The sequence below is a fragment of the Bos javanicus genome, chromosome 15 (genome assembly GCF_032452875.1).
Source record: "Bos javanicus breed banteng chromosome 15, ARS-OSU_banteng_1.0, whole genome shotgun sequence".
Lineage (NCBI taxonomy): Eukaryota > Metazoa > Chordata > Mammalia > Artiodactyla > Bovidae > Bos > Bos javanicus.
Genome location: NC_083882.1, coordinates 49,262,041 through 49,282,266, shown reverse-complemented (window position 1 = coordinate 49,282,266; position 20,226 = coordinate 49,262,041). Strand labels below are relative to the sequence as shown.

At 38.7% G+C, this 20,226-nt stretch overlaps 2 protein-coding genes and 1 long non-coding RNA gene across 3 annotated transcripts in view; 1 reads left to right on the top strand and 2 right to left on the bottom strand.

Annotated features, from left to right (window-relative positions):
* The window catches only part of LOC133261316 (uncharacterized), a 60,876-nt gene that overhangs the window by 1,448 nt on the left and 39,202 nt on the right, over window positions 1-20,226 (top strand). The gene's annotated exons all lie outside the window — the stretch shown is intronic.
* Window positions 8,784-9,903, bottom strand: LOC133261315 (olfactory receptor 51G2-like). The gene has a single exon (XM_061439812.1). It carries the CDS (start codon window positions 9,771-9,773, stop codon window positions 8,832-8,834), a length of 942 nt encoding a protein of 313 aa, XP_061295796.1. The 5' UTR covers window positions 9,774-9,903; the 3' UTR covers window positions 8,784-8,831.
* On the bottom strand, window positions 16,703-17,818 carry LOC133261314 (olfactory receptor 51L1-like). Its single transcript, XM_061439810.1, has one exon. It carries the CDS (start codon window positions 17,648-17,650, stop codon window positions 16,703-16,705), a length of 948 nt encoding a protein of 315 aa, XP_061295794.1. The 5' UTR covers window positions 17,651-17,818.

The following is a 20,226-nucleotide window of genomic DNA, read 5'->3' as shown; positions in this document are numbered from 1 at the left end:
TCAGTTCAGTTCAGTCGCTCAGTCGAATCTGACTCTTTGCAACCCCATGAATCGCAGCACGCCAGTCCTCCCTGTCCATCACCAACTCCCAGAGTTTACCCAAACTTATGTCCATCAAGTCGGTGATGCCATCCAGCCATCTCATCCTCTGTTGTCCCCTTCTCCTCCTGCCCCCAATCCCTCCCAGCATCAGGGTCTTTTCCAATGAGTCAACTCTTCACATGAGGTGGCCAAAGTATTGGAGTTAGGGAGTCTCTAATTTCACTCTTTTTACATGTAGCTGCCCAATTTTCTCAACACCACTTATTGAAGAGACTATCTTTTCTCCACTGTGTATTCTTGCCTCCTTTGTTATAGGTTAGGTAACCATAGTTGTGTGGGTTTATCTCTGGGCTTTCTGGCCTGCTCCATCGATCTATATTTCTGTTTTTGTGCCAGTACCATACTGTCCTGACTGAGAAATGCAAATCAAAACTACAATAAAATATCACCTCACACTGGTCAGAATGGGCCCCATCAAAAAAGTTACAAAAAATAATGCTTAACAGGGTGTGGAAAAAAGAGAACCTTCTTAAACTGTTAAAGTGGGAAGGAAATCCAAAAAAGAGGGGATATGTGTAAACACATGGCTCATTCACTTTGCTGTACAATAGGAACTGACACAGCAGTGTAAAACAACTACACTTTTAAAAAATAAAGCTACAGAATGAATCAAACCACTCAAAATACTCAAAATGAGGTAAAGACAGTTGCCCTGGGGTTGTGTTACAGCAGTTGTAATTCAAAATAAGGCATAGAGATCCTTTCTTTTTGTCCTTGTCATTGTTTAACTTTATTACATTTTTTTTGAACATAACTCAGATGTTTTTATTTTTGATCTAACATTCTTCTTGAGTGTCATTACAACACAACAAAATCATACCATATGATAAGTCATTTCTGTTATTCTATAAACATTGAGTTTATTGGCAGAGAATATTTTTTGTTGGGTTTGTATAAGGGTAGGTAGGAAAGAGTGAAAGAATGGAAAAAGAGAACAGTTTTGATGTCTTTTTAATTTTAATTCACACAAATTTCTAACACATTTATTGACTGAGAAAATATGACGCTAGGACTTTGATAATGAAAATCTTCATGTTAAGACTTCTAAGTCCTGATCCCAGGGCTGAACACCATTTAGAAAACATACCATGGTGAAAAAAACAAACTTTCCTTTTTTGTGAATTCAGTCTAACAGAGAGAGAACTATTGCTGCCGAGTGCACTGACTCTTGTTTGTGATCTGTAAATACATAAGCAAACTGGGCAATTAAAATGCCACTGTCCAGTAGAAAAGTGATGGCCATGGCCAAGTCCAAGGCTATAGAGTCCCTGTTGCTTATTTTGTAGCAACTCTAGGAGTCCACCTTCAACAGTGGATCACCACTAGCTTCAATCCTTCCTACTGCCAGAGAAATATATCTTATATGTAGTGTGATTGACAAGATGATATTTCATGCCTTGGGTCTTTCTGAGCATTTTAAAGAATAAGCTTGAAAGTGAAAGTGAAGTCACTCAGTCATGTCCAACTCTTTGTGACCCCATGGACTGTACACCACCAGGCTCCTCCATCCATAGAATTTTCTAAGCAAGAGTACTGGAGTGGGTTGCCATTTCCTTCTCCAAAGAATAAGCTTATCACCATTTAAAAACATATTATTTTTTCCTACCTAGTGCAGTCTGGCAACATGATCCATTCTCAGCCTGTTCTGCCCGTGTGTCTCTCCATTTACTAGAGAGATCTATTCACCAGAAATCAGCAGCTGATTCACCTTTTTCATGTGTGCAGGGGTCTTATGCACAGCATCAAGCGGCACAGTACTTACCCCTCACTCTGAAAAGGGCATGGAGGGCACATTTATATTAGAGGTTGAATATTCAAGAGACATTTCTAAGAAAAGACCGCAACTTTGCACAGAGCTCTGGGACTGAGTACCCAGGGATGGCTCACAAACTTCAAGATTCTACTCTAGAGGCCCAAAACTCCAAAGGATATAAAAGCAGACTGAAGTGTATGTAAATAGAAGTTAAAAAGTGGAGATAAAACAGTTAGTTCATCTATACTTGACATATGTGAAAAGATATATATTATTGTATCTTCATGTGAATATATGGCCCAATTCTACGTGTTACCGACATTCTACACAGAGAATAAACTAATTTAATTTAAAATGTTTTAAAAAATATGAAAAGTTTTTTTTTTTTCTTTTGCTTTAGATTTTACTCTTTCTCTTCACTGATAGTTTGTTTTTTTCCAACCTCATAACTGAGAGAGTCAATTCCTAGGCAGGTTGGTAAGTCTGGGATACCCAAGGAAGAGATAGAGGTCTGGAGTTCTCAAGAAGGAGAAAGGGTAAACTTCTTTTATTTTTTACTTTTTCCTCTCTCTCTCTCTCTCTGTAAGCCCAGAGCTAATGATTATACAACAAAACAACTCATCTTGCTTAAGGATATGTTTTTCCCTTAAGTTCAGTTAAGTTCAATTTAGTCACTCAGTCGTGTCCGACTCTTTGTGACCCCATAAATCACAGCACTCCAGGCCTCCCTGTCCATCACCAACTCCCGGAGTTCATTCAGACTCACGTCCATCGAGTCAGTGATGCCATCCAGCCATCTCATCCTCTGTCATCCCCTTCTTCTCCTGCCCCCAATCCCTCCCAGCATCAGAGTCTTTTCCAATGAGTCAACTCTTCACATGAGGTGGCCAAAGTACTGGAGTTTCAGATTTAGCACCACTCCTTCCAAAGAAATCCCAGAGCTGATCTCCTTCAGAATGGACTGGTTGGATCTCCTTGCAGTCCAAGGGACTCTCAAGAGTCTTCTCCAGCACCACAGTCCAAAAGCATCATGTAATCACTGGTACAGAATTTAAGAGAAAAACATATCCTTGAGCAGGATGAATTGTTTTGTTATGTAATCATTAACTCTGGGCTTAGAGAAAAAAAAAATGTGTTTGTCCTTTTCTCCTCCTTGAAAGCTCAAGACTCCTCCTTCTCCTCTTCCTCCTCCTTGCCACCTGAACATAGTCTTATTTAAAAAAAATTAAAATCTTAGTTCACAATACATAAAAATTAACTTTAAGTGAGTCAAATGTATTAGTGAAAGAGATAAAGCTGTAAAATTCTTATAATAAAAAATAGAGTAAAATTTTAATGATCTCAGATTTGGCAGAGTATTATTAGGACACCAGAAGCATGAGCTACAAAAGTAAAAAAAAAATAAATAAACTTCATCAAAATTAACTAATTTTATGCTTCAAAGGATATCACCAATAAATGAAATTATAACACCAAAATTGGGAGGACATATCTATAATCATCTATATGATAAGAGCCTTATGTCTAAAATATCTAAAATAATAGAAAGACACACACACACAAAAAAAAACAGTTAAAAATAACTGAGATCTGAATAGACATTTCTTAAAGAGAATACACAAATAGCCAATACGAATATGAACAAATGCTTGTTATTAGTGAAATGATAGAGCCACAATGAAATATCATTTCATACTCACTAAAACAGTTAGAATTAAAAAATGAAAGAAGTGTTGTTGAGGAGGTGGAGAAACTAGAAGCCTTATACACTACTGTGAGAATGTAAAATTTGAAGCTATTTTGGAAAAACATGGCAAAATTCTTTAAGCAGTTAAGTTTAGAGTTCCTGTATAATCCAAGAATTCCATTCTAAAATAAATATCTAAACGAAGGGAAAATGTATCCACACAAAAATATATATAAGAATATACATATCAGCATTATATGTAATCAGTTCTGGTCAGTTGTTCAGTCGTGTCCAACTCCCTGTGACCCCATGGACACAATCACCAATCCCCGGAGCCCACTCAAACTCTTGTCCAACGAGTCAGTGATGCCATCCAACCATCTCATCCTCTGTCATCCCCTTCAATCTTTCCCAGCATACAGGTCTTTTCAAATGAATCAGCTCTTTGCATCAGGTGGCCAAAGTATTGGAGTTTCAGTTTAACATCAGTCCTTCCAATGAAGATTCAGGACTGATTTCCTTAGTATGGACTGGTTGGATTTCCTTGCAGTCCACGGGACTCTCAAGAGTCTTCAACACAGTTCAAAAGCATCAACTCTTTAGCACTCAGCATTATTTATAGTCCAACTCTCACATCCATACATGACTTCTGGAAAAACCATAGTCTTCACTAGATGGACCTTTGTTGGCAAATTGCATTCATAAGTTCAGTTCAGTTCAGTTGCTCAGTCGTGTCCGACTCTTTGCAACCCCATGAATTGCAGCACGCCAGGCCTCCCTGTCCATCATCAATTCCTGGAGTTCACCCAAACTCATGTCCATCGAGTCAGTGATGCCATCCAGCCATCTCATCCTCTGTCGTCCCCTACTCCTCCTGCCCCCAATCCCTCCCAGCATCAGAGTCTTTTCCAATGAGTCAACTCTTCACATCAAGTGGCCAAAGTATTGGACTTTCAGCTTTAACATCAGTCATTCCAAAGAACACCCAGGACTAATGTCCTTTAGAAGGGACTGGTTGGACCTCCTTGCAGTCCAAGGGACTCTCAAGAGTCTTTTCCAACACCACAGTTCAAAGGCGTCAATTCTTCGGTACTCATCTTTCTTCACAGTCCAACTTTCACATCCATACATGACCACAGGAAAAACCATAGCCTTGACTAGACAGACCTTTGTTGGCAAAGTAATGTCTCTGCTTTTTAATATGGTATCTAGGCTGGTCATAACTTTCCTTCCAAGGAGTAAGCATCTTTTAATTTCATGGCTGCAGTCACCATATGCAGTGATTGTGGAGCCCAAAAAAATAAAGTCTGACACTGTTTCCACTGTTTCCCCATCTATTTCCCATGAAGTCATGGGACCAGATGCCATGATATTAGTTTTCTGAATGTTAAGCTTTAAGCCAACTTTTTCACTCTCCTCTTTCACTTTAATCAAGAGGCTTTTTAGTTCCTCTTCACTTTCTGCCATAAGAGTTGTGTCACCTGCATATCTGAGGTTATTGATATTTCTCCCGGCAATCTTGATTCCATCTTGTGCTTCCTCCAGCCCAGCATTTCTCATGATGTACTCTGCATAGAAGTTAAATAAGCAGGGTGACAATATACAGCCTTGACATACTCCTTTTCCTATTTGGAACCAGTCTTTGTTCCATGTCCAGTTCTAACTGTTGCTTCCTGAACTGCATATAGGTTTCTCAAGAGGCAGGTCAGGTGGTCTGGTATTCCTATCTCTTCCAGAATTTTCCACAGGTTATTGTGATCCACACAGTCAAAGCCTTTGGCATAGTCAATAAAGCAGAAATAGATGTTTTTCTGGAACTTTCTTCCTTTTTCCATGATCCAACGGATGTTGGCAATTTGATCTCTGGTTCCTCTGCCTTTTCTAAAACCAGCTTGAACATCTGGAAGTTCACAGTTTATGTATTGCTGCCTGGGTTGGAGAATTTGGAGCATTACTTTACTAGTGTGTGAGATGAGTGCAATTGTGCCATAGTTTGAGCATTATTTGGTATTGCCTTTCTTTGGGATTGGAATGAAAACTGACCTTTTCTAGCCCTGTGGCCACTGTTGAGTTTTCCACATTTGCTGGCATATTGAGTGCAGCACTTTCACAGCATCATCTTACAGGATTTGAAATAACTCTACTGGAATTCCATCACTTCCACTAGCTTTGTTTGTAGTTATGCTTTCTAAGGCCCACCTGACTTCACATTCCATGATGTCTGACTCTAGGTGAGTGATCACACCGTTGAGATTATCTTGGTCATGAATATCCTTTTTGTACAGTTCTTCTGTGTATTCTTGCCACCTCCTCTTAATATCTTCAACAGAATGGGAAAGACTAAAGATGGGCTCGATACAGAACAGAATTACATTCATAGGAAAATCCAAAATAGGGACATTTGTTAGACCAGAAAGTAGACTAGTAGTTCCTTGGGATATATTCTTTTTCAGATTAATTTTCATTGCAGGTTATTTTAAAGTATTAAAAAGAGTTCCTGTGCTATACACTGGGGCTTCCCAGGTACCACTAGTGGTAAAGGCCCTGCCTGCCAATGCAGAATATTTATAAGAGGCATGGTTTCAATCCCTGAATTGAGAAGATCCCCTGGAGAAGGGCACGGCAATCCATTCCAGTTTTCTGGCCTGGAGAATCCTGTGGATAGAGGAGCCTAGCAGGTTACAGTCCATCGAGTCACATAGAGTTGAACACGACTAAAGCAAGTGGTCCTTATTGGTTATGTTTTATATATAGTAGCATTTATCTGTTAATCCCAGATTTCTAATTTATCCCTCCACCTTGCTTTCCCCTTTGGTAACCCTAAGTTTTTTCCTGTATCTATGAGTCTATTTCTGTTTTGTAAATAAGTTCCTTTGTATCATTTTTTTTCTAAATTCCATATACAAGCGATATCATATGATGCTTGTCTCTTTCTGTCTGATTTACTTCACTTAGTATGATAATTACAGTCTCTAGGTCCATCCATGTTGCTACACATGGCATGATTTCATTCTTTTTTATGACTTAGTGTATATTCCATTGTATGTATATATATATACATATGTGTGTGTGTGTGTGTGTATATATATATATATATATATGTCACACATCTTCTTTATTCATTCTTCTGTCTATGGACATTTAAGTTGCTTTCATGTCATGGCTATTGTAAATAGTACTGCTATGAACACTGAGATGCATGAATCTTCTTGAATTAGAGTTTTCATCTTTTCCAGATATATGCCCAAGATTGAGATTGCTGGATCATCTGGTAACTCTATTTTTAGTTTTTTAAAAAACCTCCATACTAAAGACATACATTTTTTAAAGTAAAGAAGTGGAGAAAGATATGCAATCCTATCGTTAATCCAAAGAAAATGGGATAAGCTATATTAATTTCAGAAAATGAGAACAAGTATCAGGGATATTACATTTTGATAAAATAATTTCAAAGATAATAAATCTTAATATCTATGCACCGGACAACAAAGCACTAAATTCTGAGGTAAAACTGATAGAATGACAAGGAGAAATAGAGAAATCCACTATGATATTTGGAGACTTTAAGATATTTTTTTCAATAACTAATAGGTTAAAAACAAGCAGAAAATGGATGAAAATTTGGGTCTCAGAAGTATCTATACCACTCAGTGAAGAAAGGCCTTCCTGGTTCCTACACACAGAACCTATGGTTTCTGGATTATTTGAGAGCTAACCAAATCAGTTCAATTAATTTGGCTCAAGTTTTCTTTCTTTTATGTTTATGAAAGTGTGCTATATTCATTCAGTTATAATTTTCTTTTGATAGAAGTCTTTTCTGATGGTAATGTTTTTTTTTCTCCCTTGAACAAAGACTTTTAAAATACTTTAAAATACTTTTTCTTTTATTTATTTATTTTTACTTTACAATATTGTATTGGTTTGCCATACATCAACATGCATCCACCATGGGTTTCTATATTAAGGTCAATTTTGTGAGAAATAGTGTTGATCTAGACTATAGAGTCTATATTATACTTGAAGTGAAAGTATCTCAGTTGTGTCTGATTCTTTGCGACCCCATGGACTTAGTCCATGGAATTATCCAGACCATAGTACTAGAGTGGGTAGCCTTTCCCTTCTCCAGAGGATCTTCCCGACCCAGAGATCAAACCCTGGTCTCCCACATTGCAGGCAGATTCTTTACCAGCTGAGCCACAAGGGAAGCGCAAGAATACTAGAGTGGGTAGCCTATCCCTTCTCCAGTGGATCTTCCCAACCCAGGAATCGAACCAGGGTCTCCTGCATTGCACGTGGATTCTTACCCAACTGAGCTATGAGGCAAGCCCCTATATTATACTTGAAGTCATCTTGAAATACAAATCCTTTTCATAAATTAAGGACTTCACAAGTTATAACTAATAACTTCACTAGAATGTTGTCTTGATGACCCTTTTAGTCTCATAAACATTTACTGCTAATTATTAAAATCATAGTTCTGTTAAGAATAGTCTAACCTGGATTTAGTGAGCATATTCTCTAGTATGTCAATATGAATATAAATCAAATCATGTTTTTATTCTGTATAGTGAAAAAATACAGGTTACTATTATTGCATTATCATACTACTATAATACTATTGGACTTCCCAGGTGATGCAGTGGTAAAAAATCCACCTGGCAATGAAAGAGATGCAGGAGATGTGGTTTTGATCCCTGGGTCAAGGAAATACCCTTGAGTAGGAAATGGCAAGTTGAAAGTGAAGGTGACAGTCGCTCAGTTGTTTGTGACTCTTTGCAGCCCTGTGGGCTATACAGTTCATGGAATTCTCCAGGCCAGAATACTGGAGTGGGTAGCCTTCCCCTTCTCCAGGGGATCTTCCCAACACAGGGATTGAACCCAGGTCTCCCGCATTGCAGGCAGATTCTTTACCAGCTGAGCCACAAGGGAAGTCCAAGAATACTGGAGTGGGTAGCCTATCCCTTCTCCAGCAGACCTTCATGACCCAGGAATTGAACTGAGATCTCCTGCATTGCAGGCTGATTCTTTACCAACTGAGCTATCAGGGAAACCCAGTAAATGGCAATCCACTCTGGTATTCTTTCCTGGATAATATCATTGACAGAAGAGCCTGGAGGGCTACAGTCCATGGGATGGCAGAGTCAGACCCATTTGAGCATGCACTCACATACTACTACTATTATCTTAAAAACAAAATATCAATTTTAATATTTAAAATCAAATATCTACATTAATATGAAATCATTAACATAAAGAAGGGAAAGAGAAAGGTGTGTTTTAGAGTTTCTTTCAAACTTTCTGTTGGTTGAATTTCTTGAGGATTCTGTCACGAATCTGCTTGGTCTTGACACTATAGACAATGGGGTTCATGAGGGGTGGCACCAGCAAATAGACATTGGCCATGAACACATGGACAAATGGGGAAGCATTCTGCCCATAGCGATGGATCATAGATAGTCCAATCATTGGTGTATAGAAAGTGAGTACAGCACAGATATGAGAGATGCAGGTATTAAGAGCTTTCACTCTCTCTGTCCTGGAGGCTATACTCAAAACTGTGCCAAGGATGAGAATATAGGAAAGGAGGAGGAGGACTGAATCAAGTCCCGTGGAGCAGATGACCACCATGAGGCCATAGATGCTGCTGACCCGACGGCTGGATACAGTTGTCTTGATGAGGTCTTGGTGCAGGCAGAAGGGGTAGGAGAGAATATTGACAGGACGATATTGAAGCCTTTTTAAGAGGAAGGAAGCTGGAAAGACCAGAGCCAAGGCCCTTCCAGTGATTGCCAAAGCAATCCCAATGATTACATCATTGGTTAAAATGGCTGCATAATGCAGGGGTGCTCGGATTGCTACCAAGCGGTCAAAGGCCATAGCCAAAAGCACAGCTGACTCAATAATTGAGAAAACATGAATGAAGTACATCTGGACCAGACAACCATTGAAAGAGATCTCCCGGGCATGGAACCAGAAAACGCTGAACATGGTAGGCAAAGTTGTAGTGGATAGGCCCAGATCAGTAAACGCCAGCATTGATAGAAAGTAGTACATTGGTTGGTGGAAAGAAGGCTCAGTTCTGATGATAAATAGGATGGTAATGTTCCCTGCAACTGAGGTGGCATAAACCAAAAAAATAGGGAGGGAAATTAAGCCATATCTGCTTTCCAGGCCTGAGAAGCCTGTCAGGAGGAAGCAGGGGTATAGGACAGAGTCATTGAAGACAGACATTGTGCTGATGGAGGCACTTTCAGTCTAGGTGGGGAGACAAAAACACAGAACAATTAGGGTGAAATGCACAAAGAAACAACGCTCTGATGTATTTTGCTCTGTTTACTATTTTCAATCACTCCTATGCTCATTATGTATAATTACCACCTGTATTTCTTATTTTACAACTTATTTAATTTTCTTCATTGTGCGTTTATTGAGAACATATTCTATTAAAGGAAATCTGGGTAAGCTAAAATATAGAGAAATATATTGGTCTGGCGAAATTGTTCATTCAGATTTTTCCCTAACATCTTGCAGAATAACCCAAATGAACCTTTTGACCAACCTAATATGAGAAATGCCTTCAGATACTTACAATCTAGTGGATAGAGAGAGCTAAAATTAAAATAAAGTGTTAGTTTAATGCAAGGCCCTTTAAAATACAGAAAGAGGAAACTAACAATGCAGAGAGGTCAGAGAAGATTTGCTAAAAGTAATTCTTGCATTAGGTCTCAAATGACAAACATGAGTTAGATGGAAACAAAGGACTGTGTTGGGTGGTCTATGCTGATCGACACACATGTAAATGCAGAGAGGTATTAATATAATTGAAGGTAAGAGAGGTAAGTGACTATAATTGAATAAAGCTATAGGTTAGGGACAGAAGTCCCCTGTGGCTCAGAAGTAAAGAATCTGCCTGCAATGAAGGAACCTCAGGACATGCAGATTCAATCCCTGGTCTGGGAAGATCCTCTGGAGGAGGGCATGCAAACCCACTCCAGTATTGTTACCTGTAGAATCCATGGCTAGAGGACTCTGGCAGACTACAGTCCATAGAGTCACAAAGAGCTGGACAGGACTGAAGTGACTTAACACACATGCATAGGGTATGTAGGCTTTTCAGATGGTTATTGGAATTAAGACTGCATATATGGACCAAAATTTCAGAAGGAATTTATGCATAAATATAAAGATCTTGGACATAATCTTAGAAGACATAAGAAAGACATTTTAACAAAAAGTGAAAAATTCAACCATATTTGTACTATATTGATGTCATATGACCCCCGATCTACCCTGTTGCACTAATTCAATTACACTTTATAGTTTCCTCTGACACACTTAAAAAAAAAAAGTAAGTAAATAATTTCTTCTCTCTCTATAGAGATCAAAGGAAATTTTCTCTCTGATACCATTTTCCTTCCTTTGTAGGAACAGATTCAACTAGAATAATTGCTTTATATATTCTTGTCCTGTGGTTTGTATACTATGCTAATCATAGCATATTAGGTAATACTGGTCTTTTACATCTCCCTTTATTTCCTAGCTTTTTATATCACAAATTTCTCCTGATCTCTTTTATCATCACTGAACGATAATTGTCATCCCTTTGAGTCTTACACACACTTATTTTCTTTGTCCTTGATACCCTTCCTCAAATCTTTGAATACGTTCAGAAATTCTATCCTGCCTACATATTCCAGGTCTTCCCTCTAAGATCACTTTCTTCTACTTTGTAGAAAAGTCTCTGACTTAGTATATTCCTAGTCCATTTTCCATAGAGGAGTCTGTCTGATACAGACGTAAGCAGTCAGCTCCCAGTGGCTGTTTCTCCAGAGTAACAGAAAGTCTGGAGATAATTGGCATTCACTGGTTCTGTCACTTTGGAAGATTAAGAAAATTTTTGAGCATAAAATTGGGAACTGTATAACTTTATATAATATTTAAAAGATTTAAGAAAATATATCTGAAATTTTGGCACAGTTTCCAAGACCTAGGAGACACTTGGGGCTTAAGTGAAGCAAAATGGTAATGGAAATGCTGAAGTAGCCACAATCTTAAGCATATCAGCCTGTGCACCAGTAACCAAAATCAGGTGTAACCTGGAGTGCCCAAGTTATCACTTATAAGATGTTACTCCTCAGGGCTTTTCTTCAGAATCATTTTGCTTAATTCTCTTTTTGGCTTGTATTTTAAGAGCTTATGGAAAAACTTAAATGATCTTTTTGGCCAACCCAATAATATTGCTAAGTGTGCATGATTTTAGAGAAGGAAATGGCACCCACTCTAGTACTCTTGCCTGGAAAATCCCATGAATGGAGGAGCCTGGTAGGCTGCAGTCCATGGGGTCGCAAAGAGTCGGACATGACTGAGCAACTTCACTTTCACTTTTCACTTTCATGCAGTGGAGAAGGAAATGGCAACCCACTCCAGTGTTCTTGCCTGGAGAATCCCAGGGATGGGGGAGCCTGGTACGTTGCCATCTATGGGGTCGCACAGAGTCGGACACGACTGAAACAACTTAGCAGCAGCAGCAGTGCATGATTTACTTGAGAATGAGATAGGGGGGATACTCAAATCATCATTGTTGTCATTTTTAACATTATCGTTTTTAGTTAATATCAGATAGCAGTGTTTTCAGAAACCAGAGGTTTTAGTACATGGGTCCCCATCATATGTTCTATCTATGCCTGGACATGAGTTAATAATACCATCCCAGAGCTCTTCTGAAAAGCTTCAGAGGACAATTGCTTGGGACAATTGTCCCTTTCAGGGACATGACAATCTGTACCTCTGACCTATCCCAAAACAGTCATTTCACAAAGCTATGGTCTCCTATCACTTGACTTCTCTGTCTACTTTCTAAATTCTTCAAATATATTAGATATTAATTCATTACCCATTTTTTCACCTTTGAAGACTTCTTTCAGGTATAGACAGGTTGGCTGGATCTCCAGTCTGCCAAGCACGGGAATTACTTACAGGTAGAGAAAGCCACTGAATATGGGCATAAGAGAATAATAAAAATACAGTGGATCTTGATGCAGATAGTTCTTTAGGGAATCATAGGTGTCCTGAGCAGGGCATTTGCAACTCCAGAGCCAAGATAGCATATTTTTGTGTTCAAGGTTCTTGGCTCTGCCCAGCGAGGTGCTTGATCAGCACTACACTTGGGTGCTTTTAAATACTCTAAAAGGAATGTCCCCCTTTGACTAGTCCATTCCCTCAGGACTAATTTTTTTTTTTTTCCTTTAATGTGAACTCCAAGGAAGGTAAATGATGTCACTGCCCTTGAAAGACTGTCTTCTGCTCTGGAAAAGGAGATGATCATGCCAAATTCCCAATCTGGGAGTCCAGGCTCAGAAGCAACTGAGAACAACTGGTGGAGTAGGAAACCTGAGCTGTCACTGATAGAGTGCTAGGGACTCAGAGTGAACGAGTCTGAGAGTTAAAAAAACCCCACGGGAACCCTGTAATAGGGGTTCCCTAAAATATTGTGATATTTACCTTCAGGAGTTTTTCTAAGTTTCCATAGTAAATGTGAGAAAAATTCCCTTGTGCTCCCTGTAGAGAGAAGGGGAAAGGGACCATTTTGAAGTATGCCAGAGCACTTGTTCTTTTCAAGAAGGCCAGTCATAGGGAGAAACTAGTTAATCAGAGGCTAAACTGCCGGGGCATTATCAGCTCCTAACTGTCCTGGAGGAAGGAATACCCAACTCCAGCCTGCACTAGCCTTCCTATTCCATGTTAGGGAGAGAATTAAAAAATAAAAGAGAAACACTTGTGAAGTTCTCAGTCCAGGGGCTCTGTGAACTCTTTAGACTCACTAAAAGACTGAGACCTAATCACAGAACTACAGGATGCTTTCCCTCCCCCATGCCTTACCACACATTAACAAGTGTCTATTTAAAGCTGTTCCTTTTATCTGGTACATAATGTCCAGCTATCAAGAAAAAAATACAGAGTCCTTTCTCTTCTGGAGTAATGTATGTGAGAGAGGTTTTGTTTTGCTTTTTTTTTTAGCTTTTTATTTTGCACTGGAGTATAGCCAGTTAACAGTGCTATAATAGTTTCATATGGACAGCAAAGGGACTCAATCAAACATATACATGTATCCATTCTCCCCCAAACTTCCCTCCCATCCAGACCACCACATAATATTGAGCAGAGCTCCATGTGCTATAAAGTAGGTTCTTGTTGATTATCCATTTTAAATATAACAGTGTGTACATGTCCATCCCAAACTCTCTATCACTTTCCTCCATCATTCCCTCCCTCCTGCTCCTGCCTTGGCAACCATAAGTTTGTCCTCTAAATCTGTGAGTTTGCTTCTGTTTCAGTTTAATGAACTTAATAAACATATTAAGTTCATTTGTATCATGTCTTTTTAGATTACCCATATAAGGGATTTCCTTCTCTCTCTGACTTACTTCACTCAGTATGATACTCTCTAGGTCCATCCCGCATTGCAGGTGGTCTCCCACATTGCAAGTGGCTTCTTTACCAGCTGAGCCACCAGGAAAGCCCAAGAATACTGAAGTGGGTAGTCTATCCTTTCTCCAGTGAATCTTCCTGACCCAGGAGTTGAACCAGGGTCTCCTGCATTATTGGCAGATTCTTTACCATCTGAGCTACCAGGGAAGCCAAGCTCCATCCATGTTGCTGCAAATGGCATTATTTCATTTATTTCAATGGCTGAGTAATATATTCCATTGTATGTATGTATATATACCACATCTTCTGGGCTTCCCTCATGGCTCAGATGGTAAAGAATCCACTTGCAGTGCAGGAGATCTGAGTTCAATTCCTGAGTTGGGAAGATCCCCTGGAGGAAGGCATGGCAACCCACTCCAGTATTCTTGCCTGAAGAATCCCCATGGACAGAGAAGCCTGATGGGCTACAATCTATGGGGTCACAAAGAGCCAGACATGACTGAGCAACTAAGCACATACATACCAAGTCTTCTTAATCCATTCCTCTGTTGATAGACATTTTGGTTGTCTCTATGTCTTAGCTATTGTAAGCAGTGCTGCAATGAACACTGGGGTGCATGTATCCTTTTGGATCATGTTTTTCTCTGGATATATGCCCAGGAGTGGGATTTCAGGGTCAAATGGTAGCTCTATTGTTAGTTTTTGAAGGAACTTCCATACTGTTCTCTGTAGTGGCTGCACCAAGTCTTAAACTTCTCCTGGAAGTTGGAGAATGTTATTAACACATGCTCTTTTTATTCTTCATTCTGCCTCTTCTTCTTGGAATACCTTGTCCAGTGGTGTGCTAGTAAACACTTGATGACTTAACCAGTCATTAAGAGTAAAATACAAAGTACTTTGTTTTCTAGAGTAATGTACGTGAGATTGTTTGTTTTTGTTTTTTCCTTTTTTATCTTTTTAGTTTTCACTGTAGTATAGCCAATCAACAGTGCTGTAATAGTTTCAGGCGAACTGCAAAGGGACTGTCATTCTCTGGGAGAGTTTTGAAAAGCCCTGATGTGTAGTATCTGTCAGTTTCTGTTGTGGAAATACTCCCATCATGACCAATCATGACCAACTTCAAACTACCAATGTGACATTACAGAACGTGCAGTTGAAATGAGATATGCATGGTTAGCTTTCATAAGGCAAAACCAGCCAGCTTAAGCATACCAATTTCTTTCACACTTTATTCAGGAGGTAGGACTGAATTTGACCCATGAGGCACTGCTGAGTGTCAACTACCACAATACCTGATTCCTTAACCCTTAAGTAAAATTGGCCACTCTTTAATAACAATGTTTCAATGACTTCTGTTGATTTTTCTAAGCTTTCTACATGTATACCTCTATTAAATATTAATTTCTTAACATTTAGATCATCCATTCCACTTTTTATATATCCACACTATTGAAAGCAGTAATTGCTACGACATATGTTTCATGTTTCTCAGTGTATATTTATTGGGAGCATGAAAAGACAGTAGTGTTAATATAAACAAATATTTTATGAACATTCATGCTGATTGGGGAATACTAGCCCCATGGTGACATGTTATTATACTAGTAATGACCCCATGATAAAAAAAAAATTGCAATACAGCTAAAAAGAAACTGAATATATAGGAATAACAAAATATCACTGATGAAACCAAATGTATGTCATTTTAACGAAAAAAAAAGTAGCAAATTATCTACAATAAGGGAACTGAGAATGACACTAATATTAGCAATCCACACAGACATGAAGAAGAGGAAAGAATACTATTAAAAAATGAGAGTGATTATCACACGCCAATCCCAATACACTCATGGATTTAGACATGAAATTCTGAGCTATAGTACTGAACAGGAAAACTACACATTTGCCCATGTATTTAGACATGTGCTATCAGGATTTATTGGGCAACTCCATGTGTCTGTCCCAGCATTTGATGGCAAGTTGAAGGAGCAGATAGACCTACAATGGGGTTGGGAGAAAGAACCCATCTTTCTCCCAGTGCCAGCAACACTGAGGCCTCCAGGAATGTGAATGTGTGGATGAAGAAGAGCTGGACATAGCAAGCACTTGCCTGGATCTCCCAAACATTCTCCAAACATAGCACAGCAAGCATGATGGGAAGTGTGGATAGGCACATACTTAGGTCAGTTGGTGCCAACCAATGATGAGGTGAGGACTTATTTCATAGCCAACAGTGACTGTAGCAGTTCAAATTCCTCCCAGGAAGACAAGTTCCAAACCTACCCCAAAAGTCAGAAATATTTTTGTTACAATATTGTGACATTTTGGCATGAGAAGCAAAATAAAATGGAGAAAGAGAGATTGATCCTGAATTTTAGATCATAAACATGAGAAACTTATGAACTTAGTTATATTACATAATGAAAGTTATTATAATCATTAATAAAAATTTAATAATATTAACAAATAGTAAACTTTTTCAAAATAATCTCTTTTACATACATTGTCTATCGTATATCTCATAATTACCTTGGGGATAGAAAAGGTCATACTTACAATTTTGCTATGAAAAATATGAATTTCATAAGGGTTAGTGATTATCTGAAATCATGTATATAGGAAGGGAAAGAATTAGGAATTTAACCAGATGACCAGCCTTCAATAATGTACTTCTCATCTACTTGAGAAGCTGCCTTGTGATTTTCAGTGGGAAAACCAAAGGTTAGAGGTACTTAAAACCTCCTCCTTATCCCAAACTTGCAGAGGATTCCTAGACGAATCTGCTTTGTCCTGATGCTGTAGACAACAGGGTTAAGCACTGGGGGAAGAAGCAGGTATATGTCCGCCAGAAGGATGTGGATTATGGGAGACAAATGCTTCCCAAAGCGATGGACCATTGATACGCCAATAACTGGCACAAAGAAGATGAGCACCACACACATATGAGACACACATGTGTTGAGTGCCTTTAGCTGCTCCTCATGAGAGGCGATGCCCAGCACAGCCTTCAGAATCAGGACATAAGAAAGAAGTATAAAGACAGAATCCACGCCCAGTGTGGCAATAACTACACTCAGTCCATAAACACTGCTGATCCTGGCACCTGAACAGGATAACTTCAGAACATCCTGGTGCAAACAGAAGGCATGGGAGAGGGCACTGGCATGGCAGCAGTGATAGTGTCTCAGCAGCAAAGGTGTGGGTAGTACAACTCCCATGCTTCTCAGCAAGCAGGCCAAACCAACCTTGCCTATTACACTGTTGGTGAGGATGGTGGTGTAGTGCAGTGGATGGCAAATAGCAACAAAGCGGTCGAAGGCCATGGCCAGCAGCACTGAGGACTCCAGGAATGTGAAAGTGTGGATGAAGAAGAGCTGGGCATAGCAAGCACTTGCCTGGATCTCCCGAACATCCAAACACAATACAGCAAGCATGGTGGGCAGTGTGGAGAAGGACATACCTAGGTCAGTTAGTGCCAACATAGAGAGAAAGTAATACATGGGCTGGTGGAGTGAGGACTCTGTCCAAATAACAGAGAGGACGGTAGCATTACCAATAAATGCTAACAAATATGCGAGGCAGAATGGGATGGAGAGATGTGAATGAACATACTCCAGTCCAGGAAAACCCCTCAGAATAAATATAGGTTCCATAGTATCACTGTTATTCCAGACCACCATGGTGACTCTTGAAAAACAGGAATATTTTCTGTTTCCCTGCTTTATTACTCAAAGTTACCCCTGATGAACATAAGCAGAACCATCAGTATATGATACACCTTTCCTCTAATCTCATAGAGGAGATTACCTCTTACAGTTCTTATGTAAGAAACATTTCCCAGTAGTCAAAGGCATAAAATTCTAGAACAACAGTGTGTACCCCACAAGTCCGGTCATCTCTGACAAGAGCTTTGATGGATTTTCATTGAAGACACTAAAAAATTAAACAGCAAAAGAGCAGAGAAAGAAATATTTACTATATATTATACAATAAAAATAGAGAAAATTCAGAGTAAATATCTATGGATTTTCATAAGCTTCCTTTCAGTAATGTTCTTGAATTAATTTATTGTTTCTAGGCTATCTTTTAATCCCTGACAGCTGATTTGGCCCTGAAGGCTCACCATTAATTTAACTTCGTATTTATTTAATAATGTATAATATTTTAAATTGAAAATATGCAATATTTTAATAGTAAAATAAGCATGCATTATATGGAAAGAAGGAATGGAAAAGGGTACATATGTATATTCATTCCCTCTTTTATTCCCTCTTCCCATATATATATATATATATATATATATGGCAAGAGGGAATATATATGTATATATACATAAAATAAAGTGAAAGTGAAGTTGCTCAGTCGTGTTCAACTCTTTGCAACCCCATGGACTGTAGTCCACCAGGCTCCCCCTTTCATGGGATTCTCCAGGCAAGAATACTGAAGTGGGTTGCCATTTCTTTGTCCAGGGGATCTTCCCCACCCAGGGATCAAACCCAGGTCTCCCACATTGCAGGCAGATGCTTTAATCTCTGAGCCACCAGGGAAGCCCCCAGTACATAAAATAAGGTCACTGTTATTTTTGAAGCTCTTTCCATATGCCTTCCCACAAAACAATATTAAAATACATTTACTTCAGACATCTAGTACATGTCATGTGTATTTAATTAGTAATAATTTGCAATATATCCTCTTCATTTCTATGTATCATTTCTTGCTTGTTTTTTCTTTCTCTAAATGTGGTTTCTACATAATCACATTTTGCAAAATATTCTATCAAATATTACTGGATAATGAAGGTGTAGTACATATGTACAATGGCATATCACTCAGCCATAAAAAAGAACAAAATAATGCAACATGCATGGACTTAGAGACTATCATACTTGGTGAAGTAAATTAGACACAAAGACAAATATACTACCGTACCTCTTATATGTAGAATCTGAGGGGAAAAAAAAAAAGGTACAAATGAACTTATTTATAAAACAGATGTAGAGGCAGGGATATAGAAAAAAACATGGTTACCATGGGATAAGTGAGGGGAAGGGATATATTGAGAGATTGGGATTGACATATACACAATACTATATATAAAATAGATAGCTAATAAGAACCTGCTGTATAGCACAGGGAACTTTGCTCAATATCCTGAATAATCTATATGGCAAAAGAATCTTTAAAAAAGAAAAAAAAGAGTGGATATATATATGTGTAATTGAGTCACTTTGCTGCACATTTGAAATTAAACAACACTGTAATTCAACTATACATCCATAAAACATTTTTAGAAAATAGTAACTGTTTTCCTAATTTTATGATGCTTTGGCACCTATCTCTGAGAGCCCATAGCAAACCCATCAATGCAGCCCAAGGCATTTACCATCAGTGGCTTTGGCTTTCACTAAAAAACAAGTTCTTTTTCCCTTTTGAAAATGCAATTTTAACATCTGGTTTTACTTTCCCTGAACAGTCTCCATTGTGCTTGCCTCTACTAATGCTGTGTATGCGATACCCTTGACTGATGGCGTTGGGCACAGAAGCTAGGCCCTATGGGATAACCAGCCCCTTCTGTTCTCTGTTTTATTTTAGCCCTGTCTAAGCCTATTGACTGTCCTTGTGAAGATTCTTCACTTGCCTCATCCTTTGAGTCTAGATATTGTCAGCTTCATACATCTTCTCTACAATGTCTCAGCTTCTCCCTCATGCTTCTTTGTAGACCCTTAGTGTCTGACAGCTTAAAAACTGAAAGTTCTCAGGCTCAACAGTCTGTAATTCCAAAGAGAACTTTGGCCTGGCATCTATAATGAGGAACAGAAGGAAATACCAAGCAAACTTTCTCTTCCTGGAATAAGAAAGATTTGTCACTTTTCCGCCGATGCAGCCATCTCTGTCCTCTTAGAGTAGGACATCTCTCTGCTACTATTTTCCAGCCCCAAGCAGTTTACACTGAACCTTCGCTAGCTCTGTTGTCTAAGATGAAGCAGTCAGCCACTCACCATGTTCTGCATTTACCAGACAGGATAATTGTTCAACACATTTATTTTTGTTTACCTTCAAACAACACTTTTTGCTTAATCTGCAAAATCTATTAAAATATCTCATTGAATTTCTTTATTCTTCTTCCTTATTCAGAAATTTTGCATTAATTTCTATTTAAATCTCAACTTATCAAAAGGCTCTAGATATTAACATAGAAGTACAAGTATAGAATGCATACATACAAAGATTATATTGTGGTCATATTAGAAGGTGA